The sequence below is a fragment of the Corylus avellana genome, chromosome 9 (assembly GCF_965113065.1).
Source record: "Corylus avellana chromosome 9, dhCorAvel1.hap1.2, whole genome shotgun sequence".
NCBI classification, from domain to species: Eukaryota; Viridiplantae; Streptophyta; class Magnoliopsida; order Fagales; family Betulaceae; genus Corylus; species Corylus avellana.
In genome coordinates, this window is record NC_142498.1 from 23,198,588 (window position 1) to 23,222,651 (window position 24,064).

A 24,064-nucleotide genomic window follows, 5' to 3' on the forward strand; every position below is an offset into this window, starting at 1 on the left:
AAATCATTCACGAATTAGGCGAGATGGAGAAGAAATGATTGAGATCATTCATGAGAAATGGAAACATGTCATTAGAGGAGCTGATTGCTTCTTTGCCCACCAACCATATGGCTCTATATAATAGGACCTCTTGTAATTCAATGAAATTCAAGTCAATAAAATAACAATGTAACCCCCTTCTTTTCTTCCTATTTTCTCAAATTATGATTTTGCTTTACTATTATTTTATTTTTATTTACATATTAATATGATATTAGAGGCACTTTTTTTGTGGCATTTTCATATGTCAAGAAACCAAACCCCGCTGCAATGAAGCTATATAGACAATTCAGGCATGTTCACGATCCTTTAGAAAGATTCACTAACTAGTGCCCCCCACACGCCACCGACGCATGTTTTACAGGAGAACAGCGATGTTTATAGCTTTGGAGCTGTTTTGCTTGGGATTTTAACATGGAAGAGAGCATGCGGGGAAAGTTCAATTTTACATCACATTCATGAATTGTCACTGGACCAACAGAATGCGGTATTATTAACTCACTATGCCATTTGCAGACACATAGAAGAGTATCAAACTAGTAAAATGCCTTGACGCTATTGATCTCATGGAAGCTTCAAACCAACAGAAAACATAACCTACCTTTCTATCATAACATAAACAAAATTTCATCTCTTCCATAACTTGCAATACAATCCTCAATTATCTTGCACAAAAAAAAGAAAAAGAAAAGAAGTGACGTCAAAAAATGAAACTCAGTTCTGCACCTACAATTTCATGATAAATATCTGGGGCGTAGGAAGGAAGATGACAATTATTTTGGAATTTAGGTACCATGGTCATCAGAACCAGCATGATAATAACAACGTTTAGAGGGATAAGTTGGATGTAGGTGAAGCCATCACTGAGAGAACGTCTGTCACGGAAGCCATGACGCTCAAAGCTGCTTTCAGAACATCCTGTGAACACCCTGGCTTTACGATGGTGCGCACCTGAAGAGAAAAGAGGAATTCAATGAGAAATTAATTGCAACCAAAGGAAAATGCAAGCCAAAATCTGATATTCATCTTATACTACTAGATGTTGATCAGCAAAAGTGCAAGTTAGAGAAGGATAGCATTACAGAAAAAATTTACTATCTTCTCCTTCCATGGTTCACAATCAAATCTAAACACATCCACCCCTCCACCCCTCCAGGATACTAAATCAGCAGAAGCAGCAACATCGTATGTTATGACCACATGATTGTGCACTTTGAGATCATCCTCTTTAGTCATATACACAAAAAGGACAAAAACCAAGATCGACAAGGCATAGATGATGCAGGCTAAAAGCCTAAAAGAACTCAACAAAACAAGCTCAAATGCCAAATAAATCATGAAATTAGGTTCATATTTCAATGGTGGCATATCCCACCCAACAGGAATGCATGTAGCAGGAGATGGGGCAGGCATGAGGCTTAAACCGGATCCCTCCATAGGCTACTCCAGTATTCGAGTCTTGTTGTAAAATTTCCCTGAAAATGAGAAGTCTCCAAGCTGACCCCTCCAACACAGGGGAGACTGGCTGGGAACAGAACCCCAACCAAAGCAATACTTGCAGTCGATAGTTTTGTTTCATATAAGTTTCCTCAACTTAAACTTGTTGGGGGTAAATGTAATTTCCAGAATTTCCATCATGGCCCAAAGGTCAAGCTGTGTTACTTCCCATATAAGATGTTTTGAGCCCAATTAGAACTAGGGAAAATAGCTGTCTATGTATGTGGATGCAATTCTTTCAATAGAAAGAACAAAGGTTAAAGCTAATATTTTCAGCTAATAAGGTCTCTGAGGTTTGTGTGAAACAACCTTAATAGAAGGTGTAAAAATATGGTGTGATGCAACACCATAGATTCATGAAATTTATGAATCAAATTGAGAATAAATGTGATAACAGTCTATATACCATAACAAATTGTCATATCACAAGAGAATGTAAGGTAGCAACACAAAAAACTATCATGTTTGAACATCCCAAAGAATCGAATCCATCAACAGAAAGTGATGGATTACAAAACCTTGCAAACTGAATGGTTTTGTGCTTTCTTATTTTCATAGCAATGTTCATAGAATGCACGAGTAAAACTAAAAATTCGAGACAATAGAATTGTAAGCACCTGGTCAAGATATTCCTGCAGTTTCTTGATGCGGCCCATATAATCCTGGTCTTCAACACACAGAGATAGAGCCTTAGAATCAGCACCAGGACCATCAAACTGAAGGGGTCCTGGATTTCTGTAGAGGTCATCCATCAAAAATTTTGCCGCATTTTGCCTCAACAGACTGTAACCAAAGCCACACACGAGTGTAGAACCAGTGTTAAAATAAAATCTAGTGGCACAGTAAATCAATGCATAATTCAAGCGAAGTTTTGTGGCCAAATTTTGTGCGTGAGTGTGAGAGAGAGAGAGAGAAAGAGAGAGACCAAAAATAATCCTAAAATATAAAATATAAATAAATCAATTTGAAGAAAATCAAATATCATTTATAACTTTTTATTCTTTATTTCTCTTCCATTATACTAAATACCAACACTATATCAATCAGGCATCTTGCATGCAATCACTAGGAGACTTACTCATATGCTTTGCCTCTCAAGTCAACAGTAGCTGGATGAATGGCAGGTTTTCCTATCGATGTGGCACCTGGATTTTGAGACCAATGCTTCACAGTCATCATTGCCTGATGTTCATCAAATAGTCATAACCATAGTCAACATTCTCACCAATTGCAAGTATTACCAAAGAGAAGAAAACACTGGAATGCACTGAACTTGAACTAAAAGACATGAAGGAAAATTACAAAACCCATATTTGTCAATTATTATGGCAGAAATAAAGAAAACCCTACTGTAATTGGAGCAGCACCACAACGCCATTTGTTCACTGGATTCTTCAGGTTGGTTACAGTTGCCATGTAACCATTCAAACCAGCTGCTAAAATATGGTAGCAGATATGGCCAAGAACCTGAAAGAATATGACCTCAATATTAACATGACAGGAAAATATTAATAGCTAAAAGTCTGAGGAGATAGAGCAACAGCTAGCTTTTCCGTACATAGGCATAGTCACAATCAAATTTTGATGGTAGTGATCCCCGAGCCTGATAACCGAAAAAGTGGCAGATAGCATTAAACTTCTTCCCTTTGTATGTGCCTTCTTTCTGTTCAAAACACCAAAGACATTAGCCACTAAGGGTCTTGTTCTATTAAAAACAACTCAGCATATACAGTTAACTGAAACCAATGATATGTCAGTTCTAATTTTCTTATCTTAAACGGCAATTAACTTCTAACAAAGAATCATGAATCATATTCGTTAAGCATCAAACAAACAAGAGTACAGGATAGAATATAAGTTGCTCAGAGAGAAAAAAAAGAAAGGGATAGAATAGACATCAAACAAGAACAATTCTTCAGCATATTAGTGATTAAGCAATGCAAACTTCAATAGGAACAAAATGTTTGAGGAATGACAGCAAAATCTGATACCAGCATAAAAGAAGAGAGGCAAGAATATCAGGCAAAGAACTCAATGGAATTTTGCATTTTGCACTTTGCACTTTCAATCATGTAAAACTTCTTTTGCGAGTAAATAGAGATTGAAGTAAACACACACACGGGGAACACCATCTGATATCTTCCAACCAGGAAAAGAACAAAGAGTGTAAAAAAAAACTACGGGGGGAAAGGGAAACAACAAAAGAAACAAAATCTGTGTACCAGGCGCTTGTTCATTTCAGTCTCCACAAGATGTGCAAAAAGTTTTTCTGTCTCAATCTGTAAAATAAAGCAAAAAGGATATTAAAGATCTTAAAATTTGATGTATCCTTTTTCAAAACAGACGTGTCTAAAGCCTAATTACCTGTGACAATTGTGCAGAGTCATCTGATTCAGGGTAAAGGAGCAGCTGTAACATTCAAAATCTCAATCTCAGATGGGCCCTATAAACTCATTTAACACTAGATTTTTTTTTTTTTTAAGTAATTGGCCCCAAGGGGAGTCTATGGAAAATTGGTACCTGTTTCTTAATAAAGGGTGGCAAAAATTCAAACAAAGCAGATGCCCAGGGTGAAAGTTGAGAAGAAATGTTATCAGAAGAAACACCTTGCCTGAGCAAATTATGAATTTCCTGAGGAACCAAACATTAATATTAGAGCAAGAACACATTAAGAAACTTATTAATATCAAATGAAGATACAAAAATAAAAATAAAATTGCAACCACTAGTTCTAGTTTGCATGCGTACAGAAGCCGGAGAGAGGTGCTGCAAAAGGAATTACTGTTTAACTGCATAAGTTACCTTCAAAAGGGCATAAACTTCAGGAATGCTTTCTATAAGCCCTTCTGGTAATAAGATGACTCCATGGTTCTTGTCTGGTCCACATAAAATATGTCAGATTAATAATAATAAAAAAAAAAACTGAAACTATCACCATCAATGACAGTAAAAGCAACTTAAAACTGTTTCAGACCTTGTCCTGCCCTGGCTTGAACTGCATCACAAATTTGTTTTGTGATATCAAAAAGTGTAAGCTTTAATGCAGCCACCTCCTCCCCAAGAATTACCTTCAAAGTGCATATCAAGTTATACATAGAAAAAAGATCTAGAAAAACATAAAGGTGTATTGACAAATTCTTGATGACAACATCAATTTAAATAACAGCAGAAAAGAAATACTTACCAAATTGGGATGGGACTGGAGAGTGCACTCCAAAGCAACATGTGATGCCTTCCGACCCATAAGTCGGATAAAATAATAATACTGGAACAGAAAAGAAATTACGGAGACTTTTCAATTGAACAAGATCAAAACAGAAACCAGAGTAAAGACAGGATCTTTTTTCAAACCAAGAAATGCACAGCAAGATCAATAATCATACTCTAATAAACTATGATCAAAATTAAATTGAAACAACCAGTTCGTTCATGAGGAATCAGAATAAGGGAACTAGATCCATTACCTTCTCTGCAGAGAGTGCATCAGTGCAAACATTGCTGATGAGCTGGGAATTGACCTGAAAAGAAATAATATCAATAAGCAAATTGCACATCAAACAATGTGCTGCACTGCACGCACACACATCATGTGCCTAGGCTCTAGTTGCATGTAATCTCAAAGCAATAAGAAACAAAACTAAAAAAGGAAAGGGAAGCAAAATTGTCATCATCTGCAATTATCAAATCTCCATGCACAACATGGAGAACATTCTTAAAATTACAAATATACCGTCAACTTCATCTGACTGATACCTTACATATTGTATCAAAACCAACATTAGTTTCCAAGAACTGGTTCTTAAGATCTCCATTCAGAGTAACAGGTACACCAACCACCTGTGAAATTCATAAAAGTTTAATCGATAGACTGTGGTAGGACAAAGCTTTATAGTTAAATAAATTTACACAAGCTACAACGTATAGAATTGCAACAGAAGCGAAGCATTAAAATTCAATTATATGGAGACAAATACCTATAAATATCACTCGAGTATTTCATAAAAATTCACATGCATAGTACCTTTGTTGTGCATTTTGCTTCAGCAAATGTTTCTGCAAGCTGAGCAGCATCTGTGTTTGATGTCACCCCTTCAAGAATAACAAACATTCATATTCACTAACTTCCAGTTAAAAATATATATGCGAACTTTAAAAATCATCACTTCCTTTACCTCCAATAATGACAAGGCCATCCAATTTCAAATCTTTGCACGTATTTAGGGCAGCATTAACTTGCTCGGTTGTTCTAATTTGATCTTTTGTCCGTCCCAGCAAATCATAACCACCTAGTGAAGCAGAACCAAATTATACAGTTCATGAGCTTCAAAGCATGATAATTTATTATCTGTACATGACAATTTCCTTGTACCATCGCCTACCTTGATTTTTGTAGGTTGAAAGAATGTCTTCTGTTATCTCAAGAGTTTTCTTTGCAAATAAACCTTCTGAACCACCTGTTTACAGTTGCAAAGGCATTGGCTTAAGTAACTAACATTTTATTTAACCAGAAAATGCACACAACATACTCTCATATGTGAACCAAAGTGACAACAAAACATATTACAGACAGGCAACAAAAGCACAGCTTTCTAAAAAATCTATGTTTTAATACGAAGAATTTATACAACCAAACACCTTGAAAACTTCATAGAGAATGAACTTCCAAAAAAAAAAAAAATTAAATCGGACCTGATTATATATATCCAGGTGCACATATACATAGGTGGATAAAAACACATTTCTGACGCAATCACGAACACGCATACCAATTTACAAAACCCAAAATAAAAAAATAAAAAAATAAAAAAAGATAATAGAAAATGCAGATTACCTAGAAATCCGAGTAAAGTACTATTGGGGTTGTGAATTTTAAGAGCATTGTGAAGACCCCAAATAACATTATGTCCTCCAGGAGATTGTCTCCCACAAAAGACTATTCCCACCCTGTAAAAAGAAAACACATTAGACGAATAAGATGTAATGATAATAGAACAAACGTAAATGAAACGACTATGAATTAAAATCAGATGTGCACCTCTTAGCCGGATGCTCAGTGATAATCTGAGCATCTGAGACTTTTGCAGTTTTCCTGAGAAAGTGAGCCAAAGGCTGACCATAAGTGTGTGGGAAATATCGGCTTATGATGTGGAAATCATTGGGGTCTACCGCTGTGGTTGTATCACCAAATTCAACCCTGACAGTAGTTCCCTGTATAATGACAAATGTTTGATTACCTCAGTTATAATTCCAACTCTTCTAAAAACTAAATTATGAACCACACTTTAATCTTTCATATAACGCATATCCCATTTATATTGGAAAATATTTGTGGAAAAGAGTGGCAAAAAAAAAAAAAACACCCATTTAAATTTACAAAGTCTCGAAGGAACATTCTGAATGTTCACGCCCAACCAATAAGAGTATTTTTTTTAATAAAAAAATTCCCTTGTGTCGCATAAGAAAACAGCAGTTTGCGGAGGGGAACAAAAGCATTTGATCAGAAATTCCAAAGTCATCTCAACTACATAAGTAAAAGTCGCAAAACAATTGCAAATGCTTTTTGCACGATAGATTAACAACCAAACAAACATGAACCAAAACAGTGTGGCAGTGAACAACAACAGATCCAATCGAACAACACCCAATCAATTCTTTTGCACGATAGCAGATCCGGGCAACAATCGGATCCCAGATTTTTTCGAACACATAGAACAACCCGTTGAATTAAACAACAATCTCAATTAACTCACCAATATTCGAGAAAGTGTAGGTAAGAGAGGGAGAAAGAGTAGAGAGGGACCTGGAGACAAGGAGGGATTTCAGGTTCGTAGTGAGATCGGATTTTTTGGAGGTCAGAGAGTTCTCTGGGAATACCATAGTCTGAATCCATCGACAATTTCTTGTGCTGTGTGTTTGCGTCGTCGTCGTTGTTGTTGCTGCTGCTGCTGCTTTGAACAACTACTACTGTGAGTGGGGTGGGTGCGCTTCAAGAGACCGTTTATATAGCGGGGAAAGGTAAAAGACTGGGCGATACAACCAACCAAAGTGCAGCCGGTTTGGTCTCCCGTGGCATCGCTCCTAGTTCACCTTCTCTCGCTTGTTATTTACGTAACTGCCATGGATTCTTTTTGGCATGACGGATTTGCCCTCTTGTTCTGGATTGGATCTTTTGTATTTATTCCTCCAGATCCTTTTCAACAGGTACCAACAGAAGTTCACGTATCCTTTTCATAGTTTTTATTTTTATTTATTTTTATGGAATATTCTTTTCATAGTTACTATTATTTTATTGCCATCGTCAAAGATTTTTCACCATATTTGTCCCTTTTTTTCTCTTAAAAACACTTTGAATTAGCTTTTTTATTCTCTATCCAAATTCACATTCAATTACCATACCAATCCAAACATGTTCACTTGAAATGTTGAGAATTGAAAAAAAAAATAGAGAAAATAAATTCTATAGTTTAAATTGAAGTTTACAAAAATATAGTAAAATACACCATTAAATATAACGAAACAAAATATCAATCGTAAAAGCAAATCTTCAGTACCCTTTTAAGCAAAATGAAAAGGGTACTAAATTAGTAGGATACCTCCCGTAATTTAGCTCCCTCCTCCTCTCCCCCTTCCCCCTCTCCTCTCCTTCTAATCCCCCTCCCCTTCTGCGCATTTTTTCTTGATTTTCTTTGTTTTTGGGCCAGAAATCAACAACTCTAGCCGCTACTGCCTGCCCTCCAAGGTGTTGTGCCTCCCTTCTCCTCCTTGGCCAGTGCTCATCATCTACTCCATTCTGGTCGCTGCTGATTTGTTGGCTGTGTTGCTTGTTTTGTTTGTTTTGAATAATAGTTTTATCTTTAGATCTACTATTGTGAGCGATCTACGAAGAAATAGTATAGTTTTCCAACTGTTTTGGGTCAATGAGGAGTATATATAGTCTTCTCAATAGTAGATATGTGCTTTTATGACTAGTTTTTTTGTTAGGGCTAGTTTTTTTTTTTTTTTTTTTTTTTTTGCCTGTATTTTTGTTTGAATAAGGATTGTCCAGCCTTTTGGTTGTGGATGTGATCTGTTTTTAGAGCGAGGAAGATAAGTTACCTATGCATTGAGTTGAGTATGTTTATAATATATCTAGTGTTACAACTGAAAAATAATCATAGGTTAGCGGATATTGATGTTATAGATAGGTTGTGAATATTTGATTTTTATGTAAGCATATATGATTTATAACTTCGTAACTTCTTCTATGATTTTTCAGAACTTTTTGCTCTGTGATGTAAGAACATTATGCTCGTGATCATTATTCAATGAGACTGGATTTTTTTTAAAAAAAATAAAAATCCTTGGGATAAAAATAAATAAATATATAAAATAACATAGAAACAATAATATTGCATCTCTTTAAATATTCTACATACGGGGAACATCATTGACTTTGGTTCTATAATATGGAAAGAATATTAAGAAATTTTCTCACTGAAGGTTCCATTTGTTACTTTTTCCCATGTACTAATCAAAGGTTAACAATTTATATTCAACAAAAATTAAGCAATTACTGTGGGCGTGGATTTGAAGATTGGCTCATTGAATCATATGGTGGTTTAAGGGAGATCAATCCCTTCCTCGAAATTGACAACAACTTGATTCAATTGTTTCGTCCATGCGGCTTCTAGTGCATTTGAAAAGTCAATTGTGACTTTTGACAATCAAATTTTCACAGGTAATAGCTGTAAGTGAATCAGGATATAGGAAAATGGACCAGGGTGTATTAGAATTCAAAATATAGAGTGATGGAGAGGATCCTAATTAAAATACAAATAGGCAGCTGAGCGAAGGATGAGAGAGCGAAGCTTCATGTGCACATTCCAACGTTGGAATATGCTGCGCAAGGACATGGTTGTAAATTAAAAGAAAGCCAACTGACTTACCAAACAACGTAACTTAAAAAACGCTGGCTGTATTCCTCACCTAACGCTCCACCCTCATTGCTTTCTCACAAGCACAAAGGCCTGTAACTTTTTTTAGTTAAAAGACTTATCGCTGCTTCTATCTTAATCAACAACTTCCATTGTGCGGGTAGCTATAATTAGGATCCGTTGGATTTGTGATTTAAAAATAATAATTTTAAAATATATGGTTAAACGTTTGACAAAATCATAATTTAGACTTTAAAATCATAGTTTAGCCTTTAAAATTGTGTGTTTTTTTTGTCTACAAAATCCCAATGCCAAATCACACTTTGGTTTAGATCTGTCTAAGTTGGTCCAGCTTACCTAACCTGGTACTGGTAGAAGCATATTTTCAACCGACAGTTAAGAAAATGAAATCACACCCAATCCATATTGGCAGGGGATGAAGCAAAGTTCGTAGCTTTCAGAAGAACAAAGATTTCGACAGTAATACAAATACCGCAAGGGAAATTAAGGGAAAAAAAAAAAAAATAGTTCCCAGCCAAAAGAGGCTCCTTGTATGTTAGAATCTAGGATTTAGAGGTGGGGAGGCGTTAATGAAGAGAATATGACGCAAAGAAGACGGTAATATATTTGGTTAAGCGGGAGAGAGCGCCCACTCCATGCCGTCACAGAGATCATGGTAATATTCATCGAGAATTCTATCATGATTTTGAAGTTTGAACCTTCAACATGTGAACGAAGTGTAGGAGAACAAAATCAGCAATGAAAACCCATAAAATTGGTTTCTGTTGAAGGAAAGATCCATTTTACTTGTGGTCCAACAGAAAAAACGCAAACAAGAAATTCGCAACTCCCAACACAAAACAATCATTAAGAAATATGCGAGCAAAACGATGTCCCATTTGAAAAAGTAAAAATAGTAACATATCATACTTCTAATTGTTCAACTGGGAAACCAGCATGTCCTTTTAATTTTTTATCATAACTCCATTACACTCAACACCTAAACACCAAAATAGAGAAAGGGATTGAACATATAAGAGAAGATGAAAGTCTTTCCCAAAAACTCAAAGAACAAGGAAACTCGGTTTCATCTTGGTCCTTGAAGCTTTGCATCTCCTAGTCTTTACAAAAGATTGGGCCATTAAGTATCCAAACATCTTACTTCTTGCCCCTCTTACTCCTTGATTTTTCTTTCCCACGTTTTCCAGTGGAACTCTTCCCAGAATTACCTCGGGCATTGTGGGCAGAGTGAACAGGCAAATGATGCCCAGGAACCAAAGCAGGGAACCCAACAGCAGGGATTCTGCAAAAAAAAAAGAGAGACCAGAACATATATTGAAGGCCATCAAATAGGTACATAAACAAACTTTGTCAAAGCATAATCAAAACAATAAATTGATAACCCATTTTCATAATTACCAGGCCTAGAGTATGGTAATTCACTAAACTTGCAAGCGCAAACACAGCAGCCTCTTACAAGGAATTTAAAATTAGTAGTATTAAAGCATAAAAAGAGCCTGAATAATCGACCCAACATATGTGTTAGTCGCACGATCTAGATGGACAAAGAATGTCCAACTAGTTTATACACGCCCATGTGCAGTCCAAACTTACAGTACATAGCCAACCCATGAGAGAAGTGAATGATAGCTAGATCAAATAACCTGAATTCTTACAACTGGGAAACAAACAACTCAGACTTCTGAATTAGGAATGGAAGAAATGCTCAGCAAGGATATAAATTTCTCGTTAAAAAAAAAAAAAAAAACAGCTAGGGGTGAGAGTAATTTGGTGAAGATGAAGTGCTGTGAAGGAATATTGAGACTTCAGAACAACCTAGAGTAGACCACTACTTGGCTCAATTTACATCCAGCATATTGCAAATTTGCAATGACGAAGTTAATAAGATATACTTTCTACATGTTACAAGTTGCTAAGCAAAAACTAAAAAATACTTTCTACATTTGGAGGAGACTACCTTTGTGGGCCGTGGGTCTCCCTTTTTCTTTTTATTTCTTTTTATTTATTTATGAATTATTGTCATTTTAGATCTCGTATAAGCACGTGACCCATTTTCCATCAAATTTAACAAAAAAAACCCTAATGAAAGGGGATAAGTGAAAGGACCTGATTTAACCAAAAAAAAACCCATAATGAAAAGAGATAAGTGAAAGGGCGAAGTAGTTTGGGAGACATCGTAACTTTTTAAAGTTTAAAAGACCATTGCAAGAGTTTGAGAGGACATTGCAACTAGGGTGGTAAATTTAGGGGTAACAAATATTCGGTATCATGTTACTATAGGCCAGCTCTTATTAATAGGAAAAAAAAATTTCCTTCCTTATATAGCACTAAGATTTCTATTTCCCCCACTCAGAAATAGATTACTCAAACAATTGAGATAGTAAAAAAGAACTCATTTGAAGCTCGTATTAAGACAGGTGCACTGAAGGGTGTGGCGTACCCGGTCAATTCAATGAAATTTGCAAAAGGTAAAGAAGGCATATTGAAGATGAAGTGAGCTAACTGGATTTTAGCCTATTTTTTGTTTAATAACAGAAAATAAGAAATAGACAGAAGTTATTTCAGTTTTCAGTATTACATATCTCTTGAGAGAGAAGTGAAATTAAGATGTTTAAGTCGAGTTGGTCAACTCCAAAGCCACACACAAGCAATTACAAGTACAAAGCAACCAAGCTCAAACAGCACTACTTAGCTCAACCCAGTCAATACAATTAGTTTTGCTGCCCAATTCACTAAGCAGTTATACACGCCCGAATTCCAATTGTGGTCCTCAAAGGGTTGGAAGTAAAATCAACGACAATATATAAGAGAGAGAGAGAGAGAGAGAGAGGGAGAGAAAAAAAAAAAAAAAAAGCAGCAAAAGATGGTTCAAGATTCATACCCAACAAGAGCACAGCAGACTCCTGCTTGGTCATGGGAGCACCAAATGCATTGACCGATTGCAAACTAAGCCGTAAAGCTTGATTCTCAGCATGACAACACTGAAGCAGACGCCCCAGTCTCCTGCATTCCCCTTCCAGATACCTACTCTTCGTCTCAAGATCCCTCACGTACATCTTTTTCCTCTCCCTCGATCTCACCGCCGCATCCCTATTTCTCAGCTGCCTGAAAAAACGTCGGGTCCACCCATCATCACATACAACTCTTGAAAACTCTCTATGAGACGCATATAAAGTTCAAATGGGATACATGAAAGAAATAAAACTCTATACAGCTCCTTATTACTTTAAGTCCATTGCGACAAAGTCTACAAAGGACCAACGAGAATCAGAACATGTCAGCGGAGGATGTGAAAGATCAGGCACCCATCTTAGAAAACTTTAATTAGAGATTACAGCACTAACGAAAACTTTAATTATAAATTAATTTTCCTGATAGCAACCACACAAGGCTAACGAAAAACACCAATATATTAATTCCTGAAAACAACGATCACACCAAATTAGAGATAATTTTCTTCAGAGGATCATACAATAAAACAATGTTTAATTTTGATAACAACACAAAAACTTATAGTCTAATAAAGTGTCGATAAATCTAGCTCAAAACCCTATAATTTAGGTTTTAAGAAGTCCCTTTTTCTTCTCGGATTTAGATAAAATTTCAATGAACTAGTGGTACCTTTTTCGTTTCTTGGAGAGGGGATGATCATCATCATCTTGACTTTGACCATCGTTATCATTGTTGAGCACGTTCTCTTTCCCCCAATCACCATTTCCGTCATCTGAAGCAGTGGAAGAGTCCTTGTCGACCTCACCGGAAACCTCCCCAGGCGAGTCCAAAAGCACTTCCGCCAAAAAGCTATCACAGAACTCCTTGGTGGGCTCCACCGCGACCTTCTCGTCGTCATCGTCATTCATCAGGATGGTCTCGACCTCGTCGATCCACGACGAGACCGGACCCGCGGAAGGGTTCGACAAGTCCTCGGCGGATGATGAGTCAGTGAGAACAGGGGATTCGACCGGGAAAAGAGAATTCGTGCCCTCCGGTAGTTCATCGAAAAGGCTCCCCCAATCGATACTTCCAATAACGTCCGCGTCCCCTAGAAAATCAGGATCTTCCATAACCGAATAATTACTTAGATAAAAAGAGGAACACTAAAATCTAAGCGAAACGAATTATTCACAGAAAAACGAACCAAAAAAAGAAAAGAAAAGAAGGAAAATAACTAATAAAAAAGGAGGGAGAGGGAATTCATGGAAGGGGAAGGCTGTTTATTGTGAAAAACATGTTCCGAGTATTTATGTTCGCATCTAAAAACGCGTGGTGGGCTGGTTTCCTTCGTGTGCAAGGAAAACCAAAAGACTGGAGACTTGGTTCCCGTGGACTCGCGCGGTTGTCCCGCCACGTGTGGTGGGCAGAGAGAATCGGATTGTAATATGATGACATGGACGCGTTGAAGTTAGGTTGCACGGGGTGAAAACCAATCGGTTCGCAGAGGATCTCAAGATGTGCGCGATGCTGTCACTCAACCAATAGAATCGCGCTTATCGGAGGATGTGGCATACAAGCTAGGAGAAACGTGGAGAGGGATATTTGATTTTCCTTTTCAAACACCGCCTGGATCCCAAGGCCAATAATTATCCAAAAGGATCTCTCTATTTCAAAGGAAATGGAGAGGAAAAGAAGGCGGCAAAAATGGTGCAACAACCAATTCCTCTTCATTTCCTTTAAAATAAAGAGGATCTCATTTTCAATGTTATAATACCAAACAGTTAGAGCATTTTTTGTCTCTATTTTAATTAAAAATTTATTATTTTAAAATATCTACTTTATTAAAGCACCTAACCATTTACTTTTACTATTTTAGAGAATGATAATTTTTTTTAAAAAAATAAAAATTACATTTAATATTGGTGAACACGATAATAACTCACCAAATTTTTTGTTAAAATAATTAACCAAAATAACTCACTGAATGCAGTTAGTAATTGAATTCGAGCGGTTTGTAGCCTTACATGAAGCCCATCTGGTTTATAAAGAAATTAACCTTCTTTACATGTTTGTTAATTGTTACACAATTTTAAAGCCATTAATTTAAAAAATCTAAAAAGTTTAATGCTTTTTTTTTCCCCCTGAGAATAATTGGATTCCAACGATGAAAGAGGCGTTTTTTTAGATGATTCGGTTCGAAATTAATTATTAGATAATATATAAAATATGAAAAAGACTATCCAAATCCAGTGGGTAGCCAACCAAACCTTAATGGCTGAATCCAACATTTAGATATACCATGCAATCTCGATGACAGCTTCTGTTCCGCAGGAAAATTATACTGATTTCATTGAAATAGAGCAAGTTGCTCTCACAGGACAATATCACAAATACAGTTAAAAATTTCTTTCATCTAAACCTAAACCTAATCTATGACTTGTTTAACAGCTGCTTTTAACTAAGCATTGGCAGCAAAGTTGACCTCCCTTCTAAAAGCTCAGATTAGAACGACGTTTAGTTAATTCGACATGAATGAAAATATCCTCTTCCTTTTATCTACGTACATGTCCACACAAGCATCCTTTCCTTTTTCAGTCTCGACTTATGGAGATACCCTTGCGTGTTACAATATCGACGAGCTCTTTTCCACATTTCCTTTCGGCCTTCAGGCAACACACCCACAGGCAGCCGATACTCGAGTTATATAAACTCACAAAAGATGCACAGCGAGTATTGACACAAGGACGGGGTTTAGCGAAAACATTGAAAGAAATGGCGCAGCCAGGTCCACTAATAGAGTTATAGGTGCAATTCAGTCCATTAATAGGCGCAATTCTCATTCAAACGTGTGTATATATATATATATATATAACACGAGAACTGCAATGGTAACACGCGCAGATAATCTAGCCTGGAATTTCTATCGCGAGCGTGTGTACATATATATATATATAATAAGAAAGCGGTCACTAACTCCCATTTCTTCCTCAAACGACATAATTCTGCACGGGTGAAACTTCACCATTTCTTGTAAAAATTAGTCAAGGACCTGTCACTAGTAATCGCACTCTGCCAAACCTCATGAAAGCTTGAAGACATGTCAAGGTTGGAGCTGCTGAAGTTATGGCGCCTTAATCCTCAGACATTTTTTGAATGAACGCTTCAAGAAGTAATACCTTGTCCCTCCAAAACAACGGTCTTGACCAGATGATCATGGATAAAACCCTATATCTGCAGCACTAGTGCAAAGGAGGAAGGAGGTCAATTTTGGATTCAAAAGAATAACGGGGTAAAAGGGTGTTTATGTTTCTAACAGAACGGGTCAAACAAATTTCCTATAAAGCCACTAAAACACACAGAGAGGCACCATATCAATTTGTTTTAGACACATAAGTATGTCCCTAAGTTATCAAGAAGGGAAACACATAACCTTTTTTTTTTGCTCTTCCTAGAGGCAGAAAAGCATAATGTTGTTCCCTGATAAACATGTTTCTTTTGGTTAGAAGAAAAACAAAACTAAGATACATGCTTGATACATTAACCAGACAACTTTCCCTGTTTTCTGACAAACTTTAGAGTTTTTAAGGGTACCAGTCTACCAGACCTGGCCCTAAAAGCATAAATGGAAATACCAATAGATAAAAAAAAAAAAAAAAAAAAAAAAAACAATTAAGCTTTTGACTAAAAAATGAAACCAGGAACCCGTTTTCTGACCAACTTTGAGCTCGGCGAGCCCAATTTTCAGGATCTGACCCTAAAAGCATAAATGGAAAAATCATTAGCAAGAAAGCAAAATAGGTATAAGTTTCTGACTAGAAAATAAAACCAGGAAGCCATTTTCTGAGGAACTTTGAGCTCGGCAAGCCCAATATTCAGGGCTACCAGATCTGGCCCTAAAAGCATAAATGGAAAAATCATTAGAGAGAGAGAGAGAGAAAGAGAGAGAGAGAGAGAGGGAAAAGTTTCTGACTAGAAAATAAAACCGGGAAGCCGTTTTCTGAGCAACTTTGAGCTCGGCAAGCCCAATTTTCAGGCTACCAGATCTGGCCCTAAAAGCATAAATGGAAAAATCATTAGAGAAAGAAAAAAAGGATTAAGCTTCTCACTTGAAAATAAGACCAGGAGCAGAAATATAAGAAAATGATCTCAATCAACTAATCTCCGGACCCTTCAGGAAATGCCAACAAATTGCAGTGACATCTATGATGGTAGTACCAATCGCAACTAGTGACCTACAATGGATGTGGGCTTATAACAGCAGGCCCAGTCAAAATCTGAAACATGAACTTCCTAACCTACCACACAACAAGTCTGCTGAGGCCCTATAATACGTTATAATTGACCAAAGCCTGTATAACCATCCATGTAAAGTTGTAAACCTACGTTATAATCTCACACCATCTTCCAAATACAATGCCTAAAATGTTTTATCATGAATTGAGCACCATATATTCATGGAACCTACCAATTTTCTCTGAACTAGGTGAGATTTGGGGCTGGTAGGTAAGCATCAATTTGTTTGGAGCAATCCCCGTGGATATTATAGTTTCTATTAGACACAAATTCAACATAATCTCAGCAAGATTCAACCATCACCTTAAAAGCACACCTCAATCGACAACTTCCAAAGTAATTCAAATAATTTACGTTGCAATTCTAAAATCAAGTCAAGACCAGATGAACACCAACAACTTGACCAAACATCTCAATTAATACTCGTGACTATCATGCAATATTAATTTTTTTTGAAAACAAGTAATATCCACTCAGTGATAGATGACGTGGGAAAAAAATTATTGTTCAACAATTGAATATCCCTAATATCTGGTGAGAGATAATCGTCCAATTAAAGAGATCAAGAAGAAATAATTAGAAAGGAGCCTAATTATCATATCAAAGTTAGAAAGAGGCCTATTGAAAACCAGAAATGACCACAAGAAAAACATAGCGCCTGTTTACTATTTGGGAAGCAAATGGCTAAGGCTCCAAAAAAGCAGACCGGATCCAAATCCACTGATCACAGTAACAGAGATTTAAAATCAGTGGTTTGCATTGGCAACACTCAAACTGAGCCAATGGGCTTAAATAAATGCAGAAATCATATAAAGGAGTGGTTTGAGTGAGATTAAGTCTCACTTGTTACAAGCCAAAAGCCTCCAGTATGATTGCCTTATGCACCACCAATAGATTCTGAACTAAACCTAAAACCCGTTACAGCCAGTGCGTTAATCGAACAAGTGAAGCTCAACACAAGTAGAAATTAGAAGGATGATTAACAATAACCCAGTATCAGCAAAGATAAACTACAAAAGGCTCATAAGACTAGCAAAGAAGTTTGAGCATACCACAGCTAAACTATGTTCTTAATCGACACACTACAATCAGGAGCAATAATTCTAACGAAGACCAATTTCAATCTCTCTCAAAGTAGCAACAACGAAAACCCAACCGAGCCTACCGAATGAACCAAATTTCAAGTACTGTACCGTAACAAATGGAAAGGGAAACTGCCTCCAGACATCTCACTGCCTCTCCTCCTTCTCTCGGTTCCACTGCTCAATTCTCGCTCGCCGCTCCTCGCTCCCTTCCCTCCCTGGCACGGGGGTCCGGCTCCTGCTCCCGCTACGCCTAGGACTCCCGTGCCTTCTCCTCCCACTACTACCGTCTCTCTCATACCTGTCCCTACTCGATCGCTTCCCATTCCCACGATAATCACGGTCCAAATAATCCCTATGATCTCGCCTATGCCTCGGGCTCAAACTCCGGCTCCGGCTCCGGCTGACCCTATACCCACGGTACCTCCCAAAGAGCTTCCTCCTCAGCTCCCTCCCAATCAGCTTCACGTGCATGAAATTGCAGTACCCACCTCGGTTGCAGTTGTTCTCCTCGAACTGCCGGCACGTGGCCTCGCGAAAATCTGTGACCGGCGAGAAATCGGCGATAATCGGCCGGCCGGAGTAGAACCGGCCCTGCAAAGCCTGCAGGGCGGCGGCGGCCTGGTCCTCCTCTTTGAACTGAACGTAGACGTTACCGATCATGTGGTCGGCGAGATTGTCGCAGACGTTGAGGCTCTCGATCTCGCCGAACTTGTTAAGCTCCTCGAAGATGTCCTCGTAGAAGTCCTCGAAGTGCTCTTGGATCTTGCGCGGGTCGATGGGCTGGCCCTGCGCGTCCACGCCGGGGGTGATCATGTCCGGCCGCTGGTACATGTTGGAGAGGAGGAGCGTCGGCGAGATCGTGGGCCGGTTGTGGAGGCGAGAGCACCGATCTCCGTGGCGGCACGCGCCAATTTTGAAGTAGAACGGGCAGTTGACGCGGTCCTTCTCGGTGCCGAAGATCGATGCCAAGTGCTCCGCCATGGAAGCTTTCTTCGATTAAGGGGATGTATCGTTATTAGGGTTTTTTAGGAGACCCAGTGGATAGCAAAATTGAAGGTGGAAATGGAGATGTGTGAAAAGCCCTAATTCTTGGCGGGGGAAGAAAAAAAAGCCCTAATATAGGAATTGGGTTCTGGTTTGGAAGCTTCTAGCTACGGGAGCAAAGTGAGCCTAACTCGCCTATCGCCGGTTAAGATTCATGGAGCTAGTAGACCCTCCAAGGTGGAACCTTCATCTATTAGGCTATTACCATCAGCACTTGCCTTTTATCTGTATATATATATGATTTTTTTATTGGTAAAGCGTACGTCGCATCGTGGGCGTTAAATGGGTTTACTTTTGAAGCCTTTCACCTATAGCTAATAGCTATATTCATATTTTTTTTTTTGGCTGGACTACGTACTGAATATGAATTTGTGTATGGGCCGAGCTGCTGTCGGGCTTGGCTCATAAAGGCTCGTTCTTTTGATTTTGAAAAGCCCAATGCGAGTCTCGTTCAAGCTCGTTTAGAAAAAAAAGCCCCCAAGGCCGAATTTATTTAGGTTGTTTTAAAAATGTATTATAAATTTATTCTATATTACTCTAAATTAATTATTGATTTTTTTTTTTATTTAACAAAGATTAATCGAATAGTTAGTTGGGAGTGCCGCATAGCCTTGTTCCTTGGTATATTACCACATCGGATAAAAAAATTGAAGCATTTGGGAATTTTGGATTTTAGGAGAGCAACAAAGAAAGATTGCCATCGTATTGATGTATCACACACAACTTAAACATAGAGCAAAAGGTTGAACGATGGTATGCCTGCTCAACAATCCATCAATGTTTCAGAAAAAAAAAACAAAAAAAATCGTCAATACAAAACTTGAAGAAACAAATGGATAGATATGGATCAGGCTTTAGAGATAAAAGCTGACCCACGCATGAAACCATGCAACACAACGGAGATATTTAATCATCTAGGAAGGCTGTTTAGAGGGAAATTACGTAAAGGATTCTCCCTCAGTAGCTCTGTTTCCCTGCAAAAATTAAGAACAGTAAAAGGCTCATAAGAATCACTTCAAAAACAGAACAGCCTGCATATACTGGAATGGAAAGCAAATTTTCTAAAGTATTGCTTACTTTTTAAGGTCTCGGCCATCCCCATGCCTAGCTTGCAAAGCTGAAGACTTACCACCCTCAACTTTCGTCTCATTCATTCTGAAAAAAGCACTTAATAACAAATTACTAAACAATCGGACTGAATTATCAAGAATGAGAATAAGATCTAGTATGTATTCACAATTTGATTATATGTCAATAAAGAAGCCAGAACGAAATTATGTGATAACAACATTTAGTCTGTTCAACTAAGTATATTGGAGAGTGCAATGAAATAATTTTTTTAAAAATTTAATAACAATCTCACTTGTTAAAACAAGTTCTAATACTCACTCTTCACAGTCTTCATCAACAAACACCTCAATACAGGAACTTGGAGTTGCACCTCCAGTTGTAGAACCAAGTCTTCTTTGGGGAACCTGAAAGAAGCAGACTTAAATCCTTTTAGAATTTAGATGTTGATGAAGAACGATGCAAGGAAACAAAATCCAAGGTGGTATCAATAGTTAGACGCTGTATGATTTGGAAAGAAAGGGTGGCAAGGGGATGAATGGTAAACCTTGTATGACGTCCACTTGGTAGGGATTGGATTATTTTCTTTAATTCTCTCTGCTCGACTTCCAAGAGCGCGCCAAGGGTTCAAGTGTGTCTTTGATGTATCTGGCTCATGATGCAATGGGACATCAACAACATTATCATTTAAAATAGCAAGTGGACGAGACCTATAAAAAGGGATCACAACAAAAGAATTAGAATAAGAAAATATATAGATCAGATCTCATGAAGTGTCATCCATCATATTAGTACGCCTGAACACCCAATTACTGACAATGAACAACATTATCTAACCTAACTTGAAGGGAAGGAGAAAAAAATAAATGGGCCAAATAATCCTGATAATATCAAACATATTAAAGAAAACTCATTTGAATAACGTTATTTAGCAGACTGCAAAACGATTGCCATAGGCCCATAGCAGTTTACTAAATAGAAATACTCAAACTCCTTTACACATAAAAAAAATAAAATAAAATAAAACTTACGTTTTAACATCCTGTGATTGAATCTCCCCTATTTCAATGTGGGAGGAATAGGTTTCAACCTAAATAAAAGCGGTTGGTTTTGTGCATTTTTAAAGAGAGAAAAAAGAAAAGAAAAACACACACACACAAGAAACACCAACTTTGTGTTTGAACCTGTAATACAAAATTGTATTTCAATGACCAGAAGTTAAGCATATCAACTTCCATTCATCACAAACTTTTTATGAAAGGCCCATTTCTACAATGGTTTAGAGTTTCTAAAGCAACTTTCATCCAAGATCTCAATAAATATCTAAAATTCCTATTTAGGGGATATTAAAATAAATAGCACCACATGCTCACCTATTTGGCTTCAAATTTTTCTTGACAAGATCAGAGTTCTCAGTAGTATGCATTCCTGCACCATTAGAAAGAGTTTTAAAAAGCAGAAACTCAAGAAGGCAGATAAGAGAAATGGAACTTACGATTGTCTCCCCTAGAGAGGACAGTTCCAAAACTCCGTGTTGGTAAACACTTCTCCATTGAATCTTCCTAATATTTGAATAAATAGAATAGTAAATGGTTTGTATAAAAGTTATATCAAATATTAAGTCATTAACAAAAAGTCACATGCATACATCTGTTGCGTTTGGTTTCCTCATTGAGCGGGCAAAAAATTTCCTGTAGGCATCCTTCAGTTTTTCGACTGGTTGAGCATTCCTATTTAATTGAAAAATTAATGAGAGATGTATTTCTGCAATGCATGAAAATAAAATAAAATAAAAGCTGAATAAAGATTTTTTTTTGATAAGTAAATAAAAGCTGAATAAAGATCAAACACAGAAATTTAGAAAAAAGAAACAGCATAAAACCTGGGTCAGAACATATGTTAATAACTTATAAATGCATAACGTTGCCCAATATGTGCGAACTGTTGGATCCGTTTCTGTAGTAGGGTTTTCTGCGTGTACTTCAAAATGCAAATTTCTTGACTAAGTTGCAAGGTTGTCAGTTTTTTTTTTTTTTTTTTTTTCCTTCTTAATTCAACATGCTACTTTAATGCAATCCAAAGAGTCTAGTAGTTTTTATTCTTCTACTGGACCAGAACAGCAAAATTCCAAGCATAGAAATACTACTGTGACGCATTTAAAACACAAACCCAAAGAACAATGTACTAAAACAAATATGAGAGAGAGCATATTTTTTCCTGAAAAATTAGAGCATTTAAATACTATTAAGAACCACACTCACAATAATGTACAGATTCTCTTTTACCCTCATACTAGCAGACTAGCAGCACCCACGTTTTTCTTCTTCTTCATGTACTTTCTTCTTTTAAAAAGTATCAATAGATTACAAATTTTCATATTATAGTAACCAAATATGTCAGCTGACCAAATGACCATTTTCAAGTCTCATGAGTTGATCAAATGTGTAAGAAAATTAATTAAATCATTAAATTTACCATTTCCTAGAAACTTAAGCTTTTAGTATAACTAGTGATTTAACAAAATGCAACAAAACAGAGCGATATTAAAAAAAAAGTCTTACCTAGATATCCCAAGATTATAAATTTCGTCAGCACGTTTCACCTTATTCTTGGATTCAATGTGCAAAGCGTATGATATATAGTACACAGCATGTGACTTCCCAATTTCATTTGCATCTAGAAAACTGTATATGGTTTCCGCATCAACACAATTTTCCGCCTGCAATAGCATTTTATTTTCAAAAATCAATGAAGAATAGGTAACACCAGTGGGACACGTGTATTTATACTAAAAGAGAACAAGTAAATAAGATTAAAAGAACGTACATATTCGAGCCACACTTTCAAGTAGCGTAGATCATCTTTATAGATGTCTGAGTGCCAAAAAGTGCGGACACATTGTTCATATATCACAACCAGCCCTGAGTGGTCTCCACCCGGAGGGAATGCTTCCTGAACCCACTTAATACACCTTCCAAATGAAGAAAAAAGAAGAAGAAGAAGCAAATATTGCCATTAATCTCCATAACAAGTTCCTCTCAGAAGATGAATCAGCATGGAACATGTGTGACAGCATTTGAAAAGGCCGTTGTTCAACTTATGCAAAACAGACGAGTATATACCATTTCTAGCAGTAAAAAATTTACAAGTTCAGGAGAAGGAAGCCATCATGCGGGAAGAAATATGGTAAAACATGTTTAATAAATGCTCATTCTAATTTCACAATCTAAGTTTGTGAAATTGCAAAAACGAAGAAAGATTGAGTGGCAAAAAAATTAAATTATACTCTCCTTATTACATTGGGTTTTCCTTAACACACAATTTAATCTGTTGAGCTAGTACTATACCACAAAGTATAAGGCATATTAAAATTTCCGTCCGCAGGAACAAGGAGACAAAGATCTGAATTAATAATAATAATTTAAAAAAAAAAAAAATCTAAAGAAATGAAACAATAAAATCAACTAAAGGTGAGAGTGCTCACTCGAGCCATGGCTGGAGAGGATCATCTCCTTTATACTCATCGATCGCCTCAATCAACCTCCTAAACCCCAGTTAAAGAAGTTAATAAGAAATCATAAATACTAAAGTTTGGTTAAAGAATTCAAGCAAAGAAGGAAAATGGACCTCCGGTGCTCAAGAAGGGATTTCTTGAGCCGATTGTCGTTGTGGGATTTGAGAGAATCGTTCAGGATCTCAACCTTTCTGCCCCGCTTCAAGGGCCTGACGTTCTCCTTGAAAAGCTCCCACTCGGTCCCAGTCTTTCTATTGGAGAGCAGAAAATCCGTCTCTGGATCCAAACTCTGAACCTCGGTGTGGGTCTCCTCCTCCATCGACTGCTACTATGCTTCTTCTTCTTCTTCTTCTTGCTCTGTACGGACACACAAGATTCAAAATTTTGAAAACAGGTTAGGGTTCTTGCTACCACTTAACCGTTGGAGTTGGACTGTCTGTCTTTATACAGAAATGCACGTTTGAAAATTGAACTTTGCGCTCCATTGGGGATGGGGAATTTGGGTTGGGCCCCAAACCTGTACAAGTTCAGCGGTCCACTCAAGAAGAAAAGCCCAACTTTCTAAAAAGAAAATTTTCAAAAGAAAGAATTATTTATTCCAAGAGAAAGACAGTATATTATTTATTTATTTATTTATTAGCGCAAAAGGCTTAAAA

The 24,064-nt window shown here is 37.1% G+C and overlaps 4 protein-coding genes across 8 annotated transcripts; all 4 read right to left on the reverse strand.

Annotated features, from left to right (window-relative positions):
- Positions 1-625: 625 nt before the first annotated feature.
- LOC132189385 (pyrophosphate--fructose 6-phosphate 1-phosphotransferase subunit alpha) lies at positions 626-7,566 on the reverse strand. The gene is made up of 19 exons (XM_059604117.2): positions 7,337-7,566; positions 6,572-6,744; positions 6,368-6,480; positions 5,916-5,990; positions 5,709-5,822; positions 5,558-5,625; positions 5,290-5,373; positions 5,001-5,054; positions 4,721-4,801; positions 4,511-4,604; positions 4,339-4,412; positions 4,057-4,167; positions 3,901-3,945; positions 3,759-3,815; positions 3,095-3,199; positions 2,887-3,003; positions 2,615-2,718; positions 2,154-2,319; positions 626-990 (listed from the first exon to the last, which is right to left on the reverse strand). Exons 1-19 carry the CDS (start codon positions 7,424-7,426, stop codon positions 868-870), a joined length of 1,848 nt encoding a protein of 615 aa, XP_059460100.1. The 5' UTR covers positions 7,427-7,566; the 3' UTR covers positions 626-867.
- Positions 7,567-10,326: 2,760 nt separating this feature from the next.
- On the reverse strand, positions 10,327-13,733 carry BZIP60 (basic region/leucine zipper motif 60). The gene is made up of 3 exons (XM_059605553.2): positions 13,092-13,733; positions 12,352-12,575; positions 10,327-10,752 (listed from the first exon to the last, which is right to left on the reverse strand). Exons 1-3 carry the CDS (start codon positions 13,532-13,534, stop codon positions 10,514-10,516), a joined length of 906 nt encoding a protein of 301 aa, XP_059461536.2. The 5' UTR covers positions 13,535-13,733; the 3' UTR covers positions 10,327-10,513.
- Positions 13,734-15,220: 1,487 nt separating this feature from the next.
- LOC132189506 (splicing factor U2af small subunit B) lies at positions 15,221-19,029 on the reverse strand. Of its 5 annotated transcripts, none has more exons than XR_009441045.2 (3): positions 17,891-19,029; positions 16,375-16,453; positions 15,221-15,643 (listed from the first exon to the last, which is right to left on the reverse strand). XR_009441045.2 is itself a non-coding variant. In XM_059604248.2 (2 exons), the coding sequence occupies exon 1, from the start codon at positions 18,761-18,763 to the stop codon at positions 17,927-17,929; it is 837 nt and encodes a 278-aa protein (XP_059460231.2). In that variant the 5' UTR covers positions 18,764-19,029; the 3' UTR covers positions 15,221-15,643; positions 17,891-17,926. The 5 variants fall into 5 exon arrangements, 2 of the variants coding, with proteins under 2 accessions (XP_059460231.2, XP_059460230.2); XR_009441044.2 differs by having other exon boundaries at positions 15,221-16,297; XR_015909081.1 differs by having other exon boundaries at positions 16,218-16,453.
- A 484-nt stretch (positions 19,030-19,513) lies between these two features.
- On the reverse strand, positions 19,514-23,835 carry BUBR1 (BUB1-related (BUB1: budding uninhibited by benzymidazol 1)). Its single transcript, XM_059604073.2, has 11 exons — positions 23,522-23,835; positions 23,379-23,438; positions 22,721-22,865; positions 22,456-22,613; positions 21,543-21,624; positions 21,390-21,456; positions 21,268-21,322; positions 20,442-20,604; positions 20,216-20,301; positions 19,904-19,981; positions 19,514-19,800 (listed from the first exon to the last, which is right to left on the reverse strand). Exons 1-11 carry the CDS (start codon positions 23,725-23,727, stop codon positions 19,737-19,739), a joined length of 1,164 nt encoding a protein of 387 aa, XP_059460056.1. The 5' UTR covers positions 23,728-23,835; the 3' UTR covers positions 19,514-19,736.
- Positions 23,836-24,064: the final 229 nt, after the last annotated feature.